Source organism: Rhinolophus hipposideros, assembly GCF_964194185.1.
Source record: "Rhinolophus hipposideros genome assembly, chromosome: 25".
NCBI lineage: Eukaryota > Metazoa > Chordata > Mammalia > Chiroptera > Rhinolophidae > Rhinolophus > Rhinolophus hipposideros.
The window spans coordinates 18,257,004-18,273,882 of record NC_138071.1 but is presented as its reverse complement, the minus strand read 5'-3'; the positions used below and the strand labels follow the sequence as shown (position 1 = coordinate 18,273,882).

At 37.2% G+C, this 16,879-nt stretch overlaps 1 protein-coding gene across 11 annotated transcripts in view; it reads left to right on the top strand.

The window, feature by feature from the left end:
- The window catches only part of CNOT4 (CCR4-NOT transcription complex subunit 4), a 116,599-nt gene that overhangs the window by 71,036 nt on the left and 28,684 nt on the right, over positions 1–16,879 (top strand). For all 11 annotated transcript variants that reach the window (XM_081038608.1, XM_081038605.1, XM_081038606.1 and 8 more), the window contains exons 8-10: positions 13,138–13,195; positions 14,789–15,038; positions 15,968–16,465. In XM_081038608.1, the coding sequence (XP_080894734.1) occupies positions 13,138–13,195; positions 14,789–15,038; positions 15,968–16,465 (806 nt within the window). The remainder of the gene's footprint in view (positions 1–13,137; positions 13,196–14,788; positions 15,039–15,967; positions 16,466–16,879) is intronic.

The window sequence follows — 16,879 nt, the reverse complement described above, 5'->3', positions numbered from 1 at the left end:
TTTCCATGGTTCTACCCAAGAGATAAGTTTTTCTTATTTAAGATAAGTTGAGAATTAAACTTTCTAGAGAAAGAAAAAAGAATGGTTCCTTCTCCTCTTTCCTTGGCATTCCTGTGTAGTGAGTAGCAGTTGTAAGAGTTGCAAGAAAGCAAAACCTGGAACCTTATAGATTGACACTGAAGTGAAAATGTAGTGTTCTCTTAGTTCTAATTAAGCCAGAGTACAAATATTAAGAGTACCACAGCTACCAATCTTCATTCAGCCCTGACATGATCCCGATACACATATATGATAGTAAGTGATATTTTCTGCAATATGTCTTATGCTTATCTCACTTAATTGAACAATAAATTCTAAAAAGGAACGTCATCTCCCCCCATTATGAACTTGAGAGTATATCTGTCATTTTGAGTATTGACTATAGATGTGCTATTTTTCAGTTTTAATAAGTTACTTTGAAAGGACGAATACAAATGATGAGAATGGGGAGTGAGGGAGCCATGCAGTAGTGATGTTTAAGGACTGGGTATTGTTTTTAATTTGGGGGCTTGAAATGCCTTCATTTAGATTGAGACACAATTTGTTCATCAAGTGAAGACTGAAAGGGATGGTAGCTAGATGTGCTGCTGTGCCCAGAACAGTGGGCAGGCCTGCTTACAAGAATTTGGGGGCATTTTTATGGGGTGCGCAGATTATGCCAGGCGAGTGGTTACGACTTGATACTGTGGATCAGTCAAATGAGCCACCGTTGAAGGAATGGAGATGTGTAGCTTTAGACTTAGGTGAAAAGAAGGTTGAACAAAAATGCGGTGTCTTCTGTATTGATTTGATTTCCTCAGTAGTCCTGTGTGGTAGATATCATTGTTATTTTACTACTGGCAAGAAAACTAAGTCTCAGAGAGTTTAAACAACTTACCAGTATCCTACACAAATAAGTGATAGAATAGATTCTGATGAAAGTCTCTGACACTTTTAAACCCAAGTTCATTCTCCCATTCTGCCATTGCTTAGTCTAAAAGACGTGAAATTATTTAGAGACTCTAACATGAATCAAAAACTCTTAACACGAATCCAACTAATTCAGTTAAATGAAACAGTGCTATAACTATATGTAGTTTGACCTTGAAGATCTCTGGTACTTAAGGGTTATTAACTCAGGATAAATATCGTGGGTGTACTATGAATTCCAAGGAATCGATGGTATTTTAAGCAAAACCTTCCCTAACCCACGGATTGGTGGCAGTAGAGGATATGCTAAAGAAATGTTGAAAGGAAAATTTCTATAGTAATTTGTAAATTTTTATTACATTTATTATATTGAAAGAAAGTGTACATCTTTTAAAGAAATACAGCTATCTCCTTATTGAAGATCAAGTATAGGCTCTGATAGACTAAAGGCATAGTCAGAATACTTGGTTTATTCAGCACAATGGGAATGATCACTGCATGAATCCTTTCTCCTAGCCTCACATTGTTTGGTAACCCCGGAGATTTAGAAAAGGTATAGTCCAGAGACTTGTACAAAACAATCTTAAGTAGAGCTTGTTAAATCATGAGTAGGCTTCAGGATATGTATGAACTCTGAAATTTCATGTAAAATTGTGTGTGTTTGTGTACTTTTCTGCAGAGAGCATCCATGACCAAAAAATGGTTATTAATTACTGGTGTAGAAGGTACTGGCTTGCTGATACCTGTAGATAGATTAGAGGTGAATTCAGGAGTGGTATAAAGCAGTGATCCTCAAAATACGGACATACACTGTGAGAGGTAGCCTGCATTCTTTTGTAAAATGGATCCCTAGAATGTCTATCCCCTCTTTCATTATAGATAAATGATTTGCAGTTCCCTGTTTTTATTTTTGCATGAAACTAAGGACTACTTACTAGTAAACTAACTAGATGAGTTGCTAAGGTTTGTTAAAATTGGATATTTACGTTAAAATTAATGAATTACAAGATTTTTCTGAACTTATTTCTCAAAATCTTTCCTTATTTCTCTTTAAGAAATTTTCTTTCCGTGCTGTGTTTGGATATATAAAGTTACTGCACATGTGCACATACACACTGGAAAACTAATAAGTGAGCTGGGGTATCTTGCTCCACCTAAGTAGGATATATATGTTCAGATAAGTTCAGAGAGCTACTGGTCTAAAGTATTTGTTACTTGAGGGTAGATTGTAATGCATGTGGAGGGAGGGCAGATAGGGTTGTTGCGTCCCTTATTTCTTAGAGTAGAAGGAAAGGCACATCACACGAGCAGTTGTGTGTTTAAATGCAACTCAAATATATATACCTTTTTAAAGGTATATATTTTAAAATATATAGTACCTTTTATATAAAAATCAATATTTATTTCTGAAATACAAAATTTTAATGAATAAATGGAGACTTTACTTGCTGTTTTTGAAAGCTTGCCACATTCTGTGATATGTTTAGGATGGTGGCTGTTCAGCTTTCAGCTTTAATATTAAGAATAATTATTTGTGTTTACTAGTAATCAAAACATTAGGTACATCCTAGAGTTATGAGAAAATTCCGGTTAAAATCATATTTACCAAACTACAGTCAGTCCAGATTTATCAAGGCATTTTTTTCTTGCCTTGTTAGTAACGGCTAATTGTGTCACATTTCTTGGCCGTATTTTAGTAGCAAAGTAATACTTTAAGCGTTAGTGTGTATTTGAAGTCTGTGTTCAATAAAATATGTTTTATAAAGGCAAGCTACCTATCCATAACTTAAATTTGTCCTTTGTGGTAGCAAATGTTTTTATCAGTTATTTAAGACTCAGGTGAGCATGAGAAATGAAACTGAATTCTTCTAAATGAATATTGGAATATTTAAATTAAGAGCAACATAAATATGTGTTTGTATATATAGTAACATGACACTGAAATTTGGAAACGTCCATGATATTGACATCTGTATTAAAATTTACCTTATATCCAAAATGCAACCAAAGTTACTATACTCACTGAGACTGTTTTTATCTTTTGAATGTAATGAACAAGGTGAACTAGACCTTATCAATGTTCTATCTATTCCATCCCCAGTCCTCAAAAAAATGATTTTTTCTTTGATCCTTCTATGTAATTACTTGCTTTATGTTGCAAATTTTAGAAAGCAGCCAAGAGACTATTTCCAGGAATTTTGTTGGCATCGTCACCAAGGAAGTAAAAGGAAGTCAAATTTAAGCACCGTCTTTAGGGCGAGTTCGAAGCAGCAGAGTTGCTGAGCACCTGAAGGTTTATGTGGAGGCACAGTTGTGTCTGCTCGCAGAGAGTGGTGGATTTGGGTCTCTTTATCTATAAAACAAACTATTTAAAGTTGATGTGAATAGTACTGCTAGCACTAAAATCTAATCATTTCAGAGATTTTGAGGAAGCTTGCTGTGACAGATGCCATTTCACTGGGTTTTTCACTTCCTCTAGTGCACTGATCGTCACCATGCCAGTTTACACTGAATCAGAATCTCCGGGGACCGGGCCTGGAAGTAAACTTCACACTTTAATAAAACAAATGTAAATATTTATATATACACACACACACACACACATACATGAAAGTACACACACACACACACACACACACCCTCACACCTCTTTTGAAAAGCTCCATAGCACTGGATTCCAGCTGTTGGGTTAATTGAAAGATATTTACTCCCGAGAAATCTGTAATCTCCCCATTGATTTCAGAACTTTTTAGGGCTAGAGCTTTAAAAAACTTAGTAAGACTGTTTATATGAAAATATGTATTTAGGAATTTTTATCTACAGGACTGTATCTACACACATAGCATTGCCTTCTGGAAATAATATTTTGATTATATTATGAGACCAAATTACCTATTAAAACTTGTAGTTCTGCTTGAATCCAGTGCTTTTCAATCATCTGTGTCCTCAGGTATCTTGATTTGTCTTTCTTTCAGCGTATGACTATTCTCAGTGTTTGAGTGAACTATAAGTATAGGTGGTCTTCCAACTTTTAGCCTTTTCAGAAGCAATTGTCAACCTGTTTTTGCCACTCTCATTTGATTTAGTTTAATTTATTTGATCTGCTTTTATCAAGAGAACCAAATTAATGTGCTTCAACTTTTCAACACCTTTTTAGGTTTTTTTCCCCCTAACTAGACAACCTGTGTCCCATTGCTTTGTACTAAGCAAATAGTTGTTAACCTTTCCTATCGAAAATGGAATGAACAACAAAACTTTAGCTTCAGAATATAAGCTATTATTTTAGTATGGCAAAAAAGAGGTTAATTTAAGAATGTCTGGGTTGAGTGGCAGTCAGGTCTATGCACCCAGCTGGGAATGTTGAGCTCTGGGGTTCAGCTACTCACTCAAGCTTGTTCCTTCGTGGTGGTGGGGGGGCAGGTCAGAAGGGCAGAAGCCTAGGGCAGAGCTAAAGGTCCTGGTGCTGGAGCTCCCTCTGGGAACTGCAAGCTGTGACCAGAGTCACTAAAGGGAGTGAAGACTGAGTCCCTAGCCAAACTCAGACCCCAAATGGTGCAGTGGAGCTGCTGCAGAATCTTGACAGCCCATTTCAGGATCATCTGCAGCAGAGCTACTCAGACATCCTCCTGCTGGTGGACATTTGACTGTACTTGGTGGTCTGGATTGAAGACCCAAACTGGCCAGGAGACTGCACTGGGTGATGACAATCCCAAGGCTGACATGCTATTCATCCACTTTGACCAGCTGAACCATGAGTGTGGCTGCTGTAGCCAGGACTCTGAGGGCTTATTGCCACAGCACAACTTGTGAAAATTCTGTCAGGACATTCGGGCCTTTCCCTGGGGCCCTACCAGTTGGCTGAGATGATCTGTAATCTCTTTAATTCTGATCCAGGCTCAGAGGGCTCAGTCGGAGCAAGGAGAAGAACCAGGCTTTGAAGCATCTATGGAGAGCCAACAGCCTGAGATTGAATCCTGGATCCTAGAATTGAGGGCTGAGATCCATCAGCCAACTGAAAGATCAGCAGACTGTCTTGTGCTTCCGACGTAAGACCAGACCCTAGTGAGGATACCCTTTTTGGACTCCCATCACACCAGACAGCAGTGGCTTTTGCAGGAAACTCGCAGTGAACTGGACAAAAGGAGAAACAGGTTCAGGGTGCTTCCAAAGCACCACTAGGCCGATAACTGCCCTCATTGAGCTAGTGCGGCCAAAATTGGAGGTGTGGAAAGACCAGCAGCAAAATGCCTGCTGTGGAGCTCCTTGGACTATGGGTTGCAGCACCTGGAAGAGTGTTTCACAGCTGGAGCAAAGCTATTGTTTCACCTGGATCAGCTGCTGAAGAATCTGAAGAGATTGAGTCACCTGGTTGGTTGTCAGAATGACCGTCCAACCAAAGTGATGGACCTATAAAAGGCCCATATCATAGAGTTGCTACAGTGTCTGCTCCACAAAACCTTTGTGGTAGAAACCTTCATGGCAGTCCTGCACGCTGTAAAGTCCCCATTGACCACCCCCAGCCTCAACACTGGGAGGAAGTTGGCTGTCGCGACCAGGCAGCCTGCTGGTGAGATTCCAGGAAGGCCGTGAGTCACTGCCTGCAGAAGTCTCCATTGACAGGAACCCTCCTCGTTACAAGCTTTCCTGGCTTCAAACCAGAAAACTTGGACCCCAAAGAAGAGTCAGGGCTTAGTTTAGGACTTTGGCTACCTGACTGGTGGGGCAATGTTCAGGCGATTCAGGAAGGGCAGCAGTCGGGCTGCTGGCTGTGACAGAGGGACTGCACATTATCTGCTTCATGTGGGCTACACCTACCAGCGTCTGGAGCAGGAGCTGAAAACGGACACCTTCCATATGGTTATTAGTTTTAAGGTGAACCTACTCTCGATTGCCTGGGCCACAGTTCTCCGGTTCACTCTGCTCAGCTCAAACCCCCAGAATCAGCAGTTCTTTTTCAGCCCCCTTTCCCCAATCCCCCAGCCTTCCTAGGCTTTGCCGGGCCCCGCTCTCTGTTGGTAGTTCTCCTCCTACGTTGGCCAAGTCCTCGACCTGGAGCAGCTGAGCAAGCTGAGAGACGAGCAGTGGGATAGAACTCTAGGATCGAGGGTACATTGTTGTCCTGGGCTGACTTCACTACGCAACATAGACCCCCAGCCAAAGCTACTGTTCTGGGCATAGCTGGACAAAATTCTGAAGCAGGTACGTGAGCACCGGAAGGATCTGTGGAATGGGGTGAGCCAGAGCCAGGAGTGCCAGCTGCTGCTGAGTTTCCGGTGCCTGCTGTGCTTCAGTGACTCTCAACAGGGTGTACTGCCTGCTCCTCCGTGGAATCCCAGGACCATGGTAAGGTCCTCGTCTGCGCTGTGCAGCCTGACTCCGACGAGGTGCTACCGTCACTCACACTGACTGACAGCTGCCACCACGACCAGCTGCTCACTGAGGAGCTCATACGAGGACCTGTCGTAATCCCCTGGGAGGAGGCTTTGGGCACCGTCACCAGGATGTAGTTAATCTCCAGCAATGGAGTAAACACCCAAAACACAGGCTCATCGTGGTCTCTAACACACAGGTGGATGAACCGCAGCAACTGCTGGGCCTTAAGCTGGAGCCGGGGTCAGAGCTGGGCCTGGGGCTAGAGCCACTGCTTGAGGTCGGGCTGGGTCCGGGGCAGGACTGGAACCATGCTAGGCATGGTATCGCTAGTGCCAGAGCCAAACCTGGGGCCGCAACTGAAGCTGGAGCCTACTCCAGAGCCAGTCCCAGGGAATCCCGGAAATAACTGCCATTACTCTGGGATGGACTTCCAGTCTAAGTTGAAGTGTAGATGAAAGGCCTTGTGTAGGCAGTCCTCATTTTATTATGCTCTGCTGTATTGTGCTTCACAGGTATTGTGGGGTTTTTTACCTTTTCCTTTACAAATTGAAGGCAAGACCCTCCACCATCTAAAAGATTACTACTCACTTTATTGTGATACTCACTTTATTACAGTGGTCTGGAACCAAACCCATAGTATCTCCCAAGTATGCTTGTACATGTTGCTGTCTCGTGCCTGGTATATTAGAGGAACAGTCCTGTTCAGAAAGAGGCCTTTCCGAGCAGAAGTGACTCATAAACTTTGTGCTGACCTGGGTGCAGGAAGGGGAAAGAAAAGGAAGCCTGTAGATTTTGTTTCAAATAAAAAAGCCATGTGCAATTTATCTTAGTGTACCCAATCTTTTTTCATCTGATATCACTGGGACTTGGTAATTTTTGACCGGAGAAAACAGTCCATTTCGTAGAGTAGCTCTCTTCATTTGTAAATACAGTGTTTATTAAAGTTTGTTTTCCTTTCTTAATCTTCTTGGCATGATAATGGGGCGGGGGGTGGATGTTGAATGTAAAACAAAAAAAATTGCTACTATGGTCACAGTTTAAGCAACACAGAGCTTGATGAGGAAGTAAATTTGACACCTGATGGCAGGATGTTTATAAGAACTCTGACCTGTTAGTGGTAGCCTTGGGGTATCTATTTTCTGTGCAGCCATTAGAGAGCCAAGAAATCCCCATTTATTAGAATTGGAATTTGTAAATGTACTTTTTCTTTATATTAATGTTACACGTGCATTTTCAGGGACTCTCCCATCTTTATTTTCCACTTTTCCATGATAGTTGCACTAATAATGGCAGATTTAACTATAATAGGCTTTTTACAGCCCACAAGGGAAATAAAGCAATTTCTAGTTATATCTTTATTCTTAAAAGTTTTCATTTATTATTCTTTGAATTTGTTAATTGTTAAAATAAATGGAAGAACATACTAAAACTCAGTGGCACATAAGCTTACTGATATCTTGCCCCAGTCTGCATTTTTCATTGGCTGTCTTTGGATTGATGACATTAATCTAGAAATGTTTAAGCATCTTTCATAAAACTTTCTCAGGTAAAGCGTAAAAAAAATCAGTGCTTATGAAACTAGCTGGCATGGTCGAAAAGATGATTTTAGTTATTCTAATTTGTTGTAATTCATAAACCTTCAAATTTATTCTGAAACAATAATACTTTTATATATTGCCATTGACATTAACAAGACTGACCTCACCTATATTGAAATTATTAGGTTGGTGCAAAAATAATTGCGCTTTAAAAGGTTAAAAATAATTGCTAAACCACAATTACTTTTGCGCAAACTTATTATTATTTGGTGCTCTTTAATGGTTGGGAAGGTGAACAAGATTAAGACACTGCAGTTCTTCATTTGTAATATCTTTTATTCATCTTTTTGTTTCTATTATTACTGCTCCTTCTCAACTTTAAGCCCTTATTCCCATATTACTATAAGAATGGTGCAAGTTTGGGAAGATGGCAGAGTAGTTAGCATCAAGAATCTGTGACACCTCACCTAGACAACAATTGCCTCACCTAGACAACAATTGCACTGGCAGAATCTCTCTGACATAACTATTGTGGAACTTTGAAGTCTGGTGAAGGCTTGAAACTTCTAGGAACAGACTTGGTAGTTAATTTTGGTCAATTTCAGCTCTTAGCACAGTAGAAGCATGGCAGGAAGCTGTGAAAATGTTTCTGGAAGCAGGTTCCTCATAGTTTGAGGGAGCCATAGTAGACAAAAAGGACTTTGTCCTCCGAATATTGAGGATCTCTGCTCTGCTTGTTACTGCTTCTGATCACAGAGGTGTGGACAAAGAGTCAGACAACGATTGTTGCACCTCCTGCATTGTTGAAAGCTTCTCCCCCTCTGGCTGAAGTGATTTCCAGGGGATTTTCAGAACTGGCATTGCCCCACCTCCCCTTCAATTTTCACTTTTTTCCCTTTTGGGAACCAAACAGTAAAGACTAGGACGTTAAATAACAATAGTTTATATGGAGGAAGTTAGAAAGTGACTGTGTACGTCCAAGGAAAGGCTCAGAAAGCACCTGAGAGGACCTTAAGTTTACACCTAAGTCTGATCTTCAGCACAGAGACAGCCTACAGCTATCAAAAAAAAAAGAAAAAAAGAAAAAGAAATAACAAAGAAAGCAGAGGGGGAGAATCTGATTTCCAGAGGTACCATGTTACTAGATTCAAATGGGCAGTATTCAACAACAAAAATCACAAGGTATACATAAAAACAGAGAAGTATTGCCCATTCAGAAGAAACAGAATAAATCAACAGAAACTGTCCTTGAAAAAGAACTAAGGACAGATATACTAGACCAAGAATTTAAAACACCTTGTTTAAAGATTCTTAAAGAACTAAAGGAAGATGTGGAAAAAGGCAAAAAAATTATGTATGAACAAAACAGAACTATCTTTAAAGAGGCTAAACAGACACCAAAAAAATTCTGGAGCTGAAAATTACAATAACAAATGAAAAATTCACTGAAGGATTCAGAGACAGATTTGAGCAGGCAGAAGAAAGAATCAGCAAACTTGAAGACAGGACAATGGATGTTATGAAGTCTGAGGAACACAAAGAAAAAAAAAGACTGAAGAAAAGTGAACAAAGCCTAAGGGACCTGTAGGACACTATTAAGTTGACTGACATAACATTCCTGGAGTTTCAGAAGGAGAAAATGGTGGAGACACTATTTGAAGAAATAATTCCTGCAAACTTCCCAAATTTGATGAAAGACATGAATGTTAACATCTAAGAAGCTTGAGGAACTCTAGTTAAGATGAACTGAAAGAGACCCACACTGAGACACATTAAAATGAAACTTTGGAAAGCCAAAGACAAGAACAGAATCTTGAAAGCAGCAAGAGAAGTGAATCATCACATAGAAATGATCCTCAATAAGATTATCAGCAGATTTCTCAATAAAAACTTTGGAGGCCAAAAGACAGTAAGACAATATATTTAAAATGTTAAAGAAAAAAATACTATCAACCAAGAATTCTGTATCTGGCTAAACTGTCCCCAAAGAGTGAGGGAGAAATTAAGACATTCCCAAATAAAAGCTGAGAGCATTCATCACCTCTAGACCTGCCTTGCAAGAAATGCTACAAGGTGAAATGAAAGGACAGTAGACAATAACACAGCATTATGGAAAAATAAAGATCTCAATAAAGATAAATAAGTGGGCAGTTATAAAAGCTAATGTTTTTGTTACAATGCTTTGTAACTATACTTTTTTGTTTCCTACATGATTTAAGAGATCAGTACATTTAAGGTCCAATACATTAGTGTAAAAACTAGTATTACTGTACCTTTGGTTTGTAACTCCAAATTTGTTTTCTATGCAATTTAACAAACTGCATTTAAAAGAATTACTAGTTTATGTTTTTTTGACACACAGTGTATAAAGAGGTAATTTTGTGACATTATCAACTGAAAGAAAGGGTTAGGGATGGAGCTGTAAAAGAGCAGAGTTTTTGTATGTTATTGTAGTTAAGTTAGTATAACTTTAGAGTGTTATAACTTTAGCATGTTAAATGTAATCCCCATGAGAACAACAAAGAGAATAGCTCTAATTAATATTCAACTATAGTAGTGTTTTACAAGTTAAATGAAGAATAAACTCAAATTTTTTTAAAAAAAAAGGAATAGTTCTAGAATATCCACAAAAGGAAATGAGAAAATAAACAGTTCACTACAAAAAAAAAATCCAACTAAACACAAAAGTGGACAGTAATGCAGGAAATGGAGGGAAAAGCTACATAAGGCATATAGAAAACAAATAGCATGATGATATAAGTAACTTCCTCCTTATCAGTAATTACTTTAAATGTAAATGGATTCAATTTTCCTATCTAAGAACAGAAATTGGCAGAATAGATAAAAGCACATAATCCAACTATGCTGTCTACAAGACACATTAGACCCAGAGATATACAAACAAGTTGAAGTTGAAAGGATAGAAAAAGATATTCCATGCAAGTAGTAACTCTCTTTTGGTTAAAAACGATCAGCTGTAGCTATACTAATATCCGACAAAATAAATGTCAAAAAGATTGTAAGAGACAAAGATGGCCATTATATATTAATAAAAGGTTCAATACAGCAAGAAGATAGAACAATTATAAATATTTACGTACCTAATTACAAACCATCAAAATACATGAAGCAAAAACTGACAGAATTGAAGGGAGAAATAGTTCTACAATAATAGAGACTTCAGTACCCCACTCACAATATTGGATAGAGCAACCAAACAAAAGGAAAGAATTTAAACACCATAATAAACCAACTATTTGTACACAGAACACTGTACCTAAACAACAAAATACAAATTCTTCTGAAGCGCACATGGTACATTTTCCAGGATAGACCATCTGATAGGTCACAAATTAAGTCTCAATAGATTTTAAAAGATAGATATCATATCAAGGATTTTTTCCGACCACAACAGGATGAAGTTAGAAACCGTTAACAAAGGGAAATCTTGAGAATTCAGAAAATTGGTAGATGCCATGGGAAGAGGAAAACGGGGAGTTATTGTTTAGTGGGTACAGAATGTCAGTTTTTGCAAGATGAAAGGAGTTATGGGGTGGGTGGCAGTGTTGATTGTACAACTATGTGAATATGTTTGATATTGCTGAACTATGCACTTAATAATAGCTAAGATGATAGATTTACTCATATGTTAAGTATATTTTACACATAATTTTTTTTTTAGATACTGCAAGTTTATCTCAAATTATCTGTATTATGTTCTAGTTTGCGCTTCATGCTACCACCAAATTTATCTTTTAAGACACTGCTTTGTTTATATCATTTTTATGCTCAAAAATTTCCATTGGCATCTGGTGTCTGGCCTCTGTCTTTCTCTCTTTACCTCATATATTTAAAAAGTACATTTAAATCATACATTACGTTATTACTTAACTTTCTCCCAACTCTGCAACCTTTTGATTCCCGATACACTTGCTATTCCTACCTTTAATGTTGTTCTTTCCCCCTTTTTCCTCCTAATGTGTAAATCTTTCTAAGTACCTACTTAAATTTGAACTCCCCTAGGAAACATCCTCTAAATGCTCCATTTCTGGTGGCTTCTCTTCTAAAGACCTATTGAATAAACAGTTCATTTAATATTTGGCACCAACTGATTTTATTGGTGTGCACTTGCCTTGTTTCTCCAAATATCTAGATTTAATTGACTCAGAGCTGTATCTTAAATTTATTTGTAATTACCCACTTGGCTTAATAACATGATTTGACTTTTTGATATTTTGTGAATAATAAGAAGTAAAACTGCTCTTCAGGTAAATTTCAGGCCTATCTGTCAGATTCTAGAGCATCTGGCAGTGTTTCTGCAAAAGATACACTTGAAATTCAGATTGGGTACTAGTCCTTAAGGTTTTTTAGAGCAATTAAATATAGTACCAGTAAGTTGTCTATTTGTAAGGTGACTTATATATGTTTTCAGGCAATAAAATAATTTTGAGAAATTTGGAATCTTAATTTTTTTGCTATAGTACTGTATAAGAAATAAGTATTCATATCTGGGTACCAATGCTTACTTTTGTTCATGTGCTGGTTAAATAAAATTAGTTGTAGAAATAGCTTGCTATTTCTATGTCAACATAATGTCATTGTTGTAATGCTTATAAAGATTTTTGTTTTGTTTTTAAGTCAGATGAGTTAAAAAGTACTTGAACTTAACAATTCTGTGTTACTTTACTGTGGTACTGCATTTTTTTCTATACGGAAGTCAAGTTTAATGGTTTTTTTTAAGTCAATAGTTTGCACAAAAGTTTGTTTCTGTTAGTCTTGTGTGTGTTTGTGTGTGTGTATGTGTATGCGTGCACATGTCTTCTCTAGGGTTATGATTAAGATATTGAAGTATTAAGTTTATTGCTCATAAGAACCTATAGAGAACATTTTAATAACTTCTATGACCCTGTCAAACAACTATAAAGATGAGTATTATTTCAAGAAGTTTAATGGGGACTGTGTTTATCATGTGCACAAAACTAAATAATGGATTTGACTTTTGACCTATTGCTTGGAGTAGTATCCATTTTACACTTTTTATCCATTTTAAGTTTTACTCATTGCTTTTGGAGAATCTAATTAGAATGTAAGTTGCCCAAGGGTAGGAATTTCATCTTATACTTCTTTGTATTCTTAACATCTAACTTAATGTCTTACATCATAATGCTTCAATAAATGTTAAGATGATGTCTATTTTTCCAGCTTTTGTGGAGTATGATTTTTATTGTGGGAGAATGATTTTTACTCTGATTTTATCCAATTTGTTTTCTTTTTACAGTCCCATTGACAAACCTTCAGATTCTCTCAGTATAGGGAATGGTGAAAATTCTCAGCAGGTAAGATTTTAATACTGTGTCTCTTCATTTATTTGCTATCCCCCACAACAAGGCATTCTGTGTAAGTGAATTTTCTAGATAGTGAAAAATACTTTAAATACTAAACTATTTAAAAACATTTTTAGTTTACATCTTTGTTAAATGTATTATAATTAGCCTTCTTTTCCTCCACAGAATATACAGAGTATAATTTAACCGTTTCCTGATGATGCAGCATTACCATTATGACCATGTTATTGTACTGTGTGGCAATCCATTAGTGTCCTTACAGTCTGCTGTATTACTGGTCTTTCTGAGCCTCCACAGAATGGCCCCAGACTAGCATGCCTTCTGCATTCTTCTTTTAAGAGTTGTTTCTATGCCATGTGCTCCCCTTGTCCCTTGCTGTCAATTTTAATGTTCTATTTCTCTTGGTGTACTTGCCCCCAACAGTTTTCCTCCTCCCCCCAAATGACTATGGGATTTGAAATAATAAACCCAAATAGTTAATTTCAAAGTTGCACCTAAATTATAACTGAGTAAAGTCGTGATCTTTAGAGCGTGCTTTGTATCATCTTGCTTAATTGCTAGTTTTTCACTGGTTAAGCTCCCGAATACCACAGATCTGCTTTTCCAAAGTTTTTGCTCAAAAATTCCATTAAAAAAATTTGAATATCTGTGTGTACCCTTGTATATTTTAAATTAACATTAAAGGTTTTTTTCATATGTAGTTTAGAAAGTTGCGAAGAGTATTAATTTTCAACATACTGTAAATAGTGGTAGTTTGATTTGGTTAAAGTGATTTATATAAGTATAGATTTTGAGAAAATTAGCTATTAAACATAAGCACTAAAATTATATTGGAGATTCATCTCTTAGTGAGATAGGTAGGGCCATTTTAAATTAGTTTTTATGTACCTATAGATGAATATTACCTATTGGTTCAAGGAGATAAGTTTCAGCATCAATCCTAGTCATGTTTTCATTTTTCTAAATGTAAGTGCTGAGATAATCTTGTTTGTATATAAATAAGAGGCAGAAGAAATAGTATTGTCAGTATCACTCAAATCTTTGAACTCCTGAATTGAATACTGAAAAATCGTATAAAGATTTATCATAAAAAAATTTTTTTAATGATGTGTTGGAAATAACTTTAGATCTTTTTTTTCCTTTTTGTTCCAAACAAATGTATTGGGAGTCACCTAGCTTGCCAAAGAATCCACTCATTAGAGTCAGTCACTCTCTCTCACCACCAACCTGAATGTTTCTAGTAAGTTTCTGTTTGGCTCCCAGAAAGGTTTCACTCTTGGACACAAAATATTATACCTAGGTCCCAGAAAGTGAGAAATATTCTTTTCTCTGTAAAGTAAAAAAATTAGGTTGTAAAAGGAGAGGAGAATGGCTTAGTCTTTTGGGGGAGGGTCTGTTTTAGAAAAGAGTACCTATGTAAGTTGATAGATATTTTGAAAATTCATGCTCCCATAAAGAAGTCTTCAAGTACCCCAGTTTGAAGACCACCATTCTAATACCTTTTGTTGCACGTCTTTTTAATTGTGGCTTATTTAAATGCATAAACTTATATTGAATATTCTTTTCTTTTCCTATTTTGTTTAGATATCTAACAGTGATACGCCTTCACCACCACCCGGTTTATCAAAATCTAACCCAGTCATCCCTATCAGCTCATCCAATCACAGTGCACGGTCTCCTTTTGAAGGGGCAGTAACTGAGTCACAGTCATTATTCTCAGATAACTTTCGACATCCCAACCCTATTCCGAGTGGGCTTCCTCCTTTCCCCAGCTCCCCACAGACACCCAGTGACTGGCCTACAGCACCAGAGCCACAGAGCCTCTTCACATCAGGTATATAACACAACTAGACATGTTAGCATGTTAATAATTCGACCAAGATGATACCCTTGCTGGATGTGTTTTTATTATTTTTCTCCCCATTCCCACTTTCATAAACATGTAAACATTTAAACTGCATGGAATTGGATGGTTAGATAAGTTGTTGTATAACCTAGAACTTATTATGTTAACAGGTTTCTCCAGAAATCAATGGTTAGATCATTTTTCCAATAATAAAACACTTCTTCCTGTAGGAAGTATTAAGGACTTATATTTTATTTAGTCAGATTTATGTTAAACTAAGAGTTTTTTCAACAGCTGACAAAAGTGTTAGTTTATACTAAAAGTTGTATTTTGGCCTTTTTGAGCCATTTCCATTTTTATTCATTGTAAGTTCTGTTATTAATGTGAATAATGGCATAAAATTAACAATGACAATAGCACCTATTGTCGGTGAAGCGGATAAATTTTAAAAAACTATGAAGATTACTTTTTATTAAGTTATATTATTTTTTCTTAGTATGTAAAGCATATATTCAAAATTATTTATACTTTGTCTTTAATAAATACATTTAAAAATGCATTTTACTAATAAATTCTGTTATATTTGTTATTACTTTATTTCATGTAAGTGACTTATTCTTGGTTTTAAAATTATGAATGAATATAATTTGCATCTCAAGTACTTCATTTTCTTTGATAAGCAAAATCAGTCTATATTATTCAGTTTTCAAAGTTAGTAACTTAATGAAATAATTGCTAAAAGTATATGAGCTCTTTTATAATTTTACAATCTTAATGTGCTAAAAAAGTCATACATATTTCGTATATATTTGCCTTTATCTTGTAATATGATGTTTAACTTTCACTAGTGTGGCTACTCATTAAACACAAAAATGAGGGATGTGTTTTAAATCCATCACTAATTTTGTCCCCAACAGAAACAATCCCAGTATCATCTTCTACAGACTGGCAAGCGGCGTTTGGCTTTGGTTCTTCTAAACAACCAGAGGATGACTTGGGTTTTGATCCCTTTGATGTCACTCGAAAAGCCTTAGCAGACCTGATTGAAAAGGAACTGTCAGTCCAAGAGCAGCCCTCCCTTTCGCCCACATCTCTTCAGAACTCCTCTTCACACACTACAACCGCCAAAGGCCCGGGCTCTGGCTTCCTGCATCCTGCCGCACCTGCAAATGCCAACTCTCTCAGTAGTACCTTTGCAGTCTTGCCACAGAGGTTCCCTCAATTTCAGCAGCACCGAGCAGTTTATAATTCGTTCAGTTTTCCAGGCCAGGCCGCCCGCTATCCTTGGATGGCCTTTCCACGCAATAGCGTCATGCACTTGAACCACACAGCAAACCCCACCTCAAATAGTAATTTGTTGGACTTGAATCTCCCGCCACAGCACAGCACAGGTCTGGGAGGGATCCCTATAGCAGGTAGGTTCATTTATAGCCTTTGAGAATTTGTGAGTAACTCATGCCTTCGGGTTGCTGGGTGGGTAGGGAGGGGTCTTTTCAATAACAGAGGACGCATCATTAGTCTTGGAAATTGCTACGGAAAAAAGTAAAGTCCTTATGATCTAAACATGTTTTAATTGGGTGGATGCCTTGTAATATTGAGCTTTATAAGGATGGTGGAGTATTATACCTAGTTACTGTTTAGAATCATTTCACTTACTAGGATAGTTACCAAACTTGCATACGGCATATAAATACAAAAAGAAAAAGAAAAGAAATGGGCTCTGAAATGATGGTGCTGTAAAGTCCAACACCATGGTAAAACTTCTGATTATACATTCTAAAAGTAAGCTGGTTCAAAAAAATTGTAAAGATGGTAATTAGTGAGAGCAT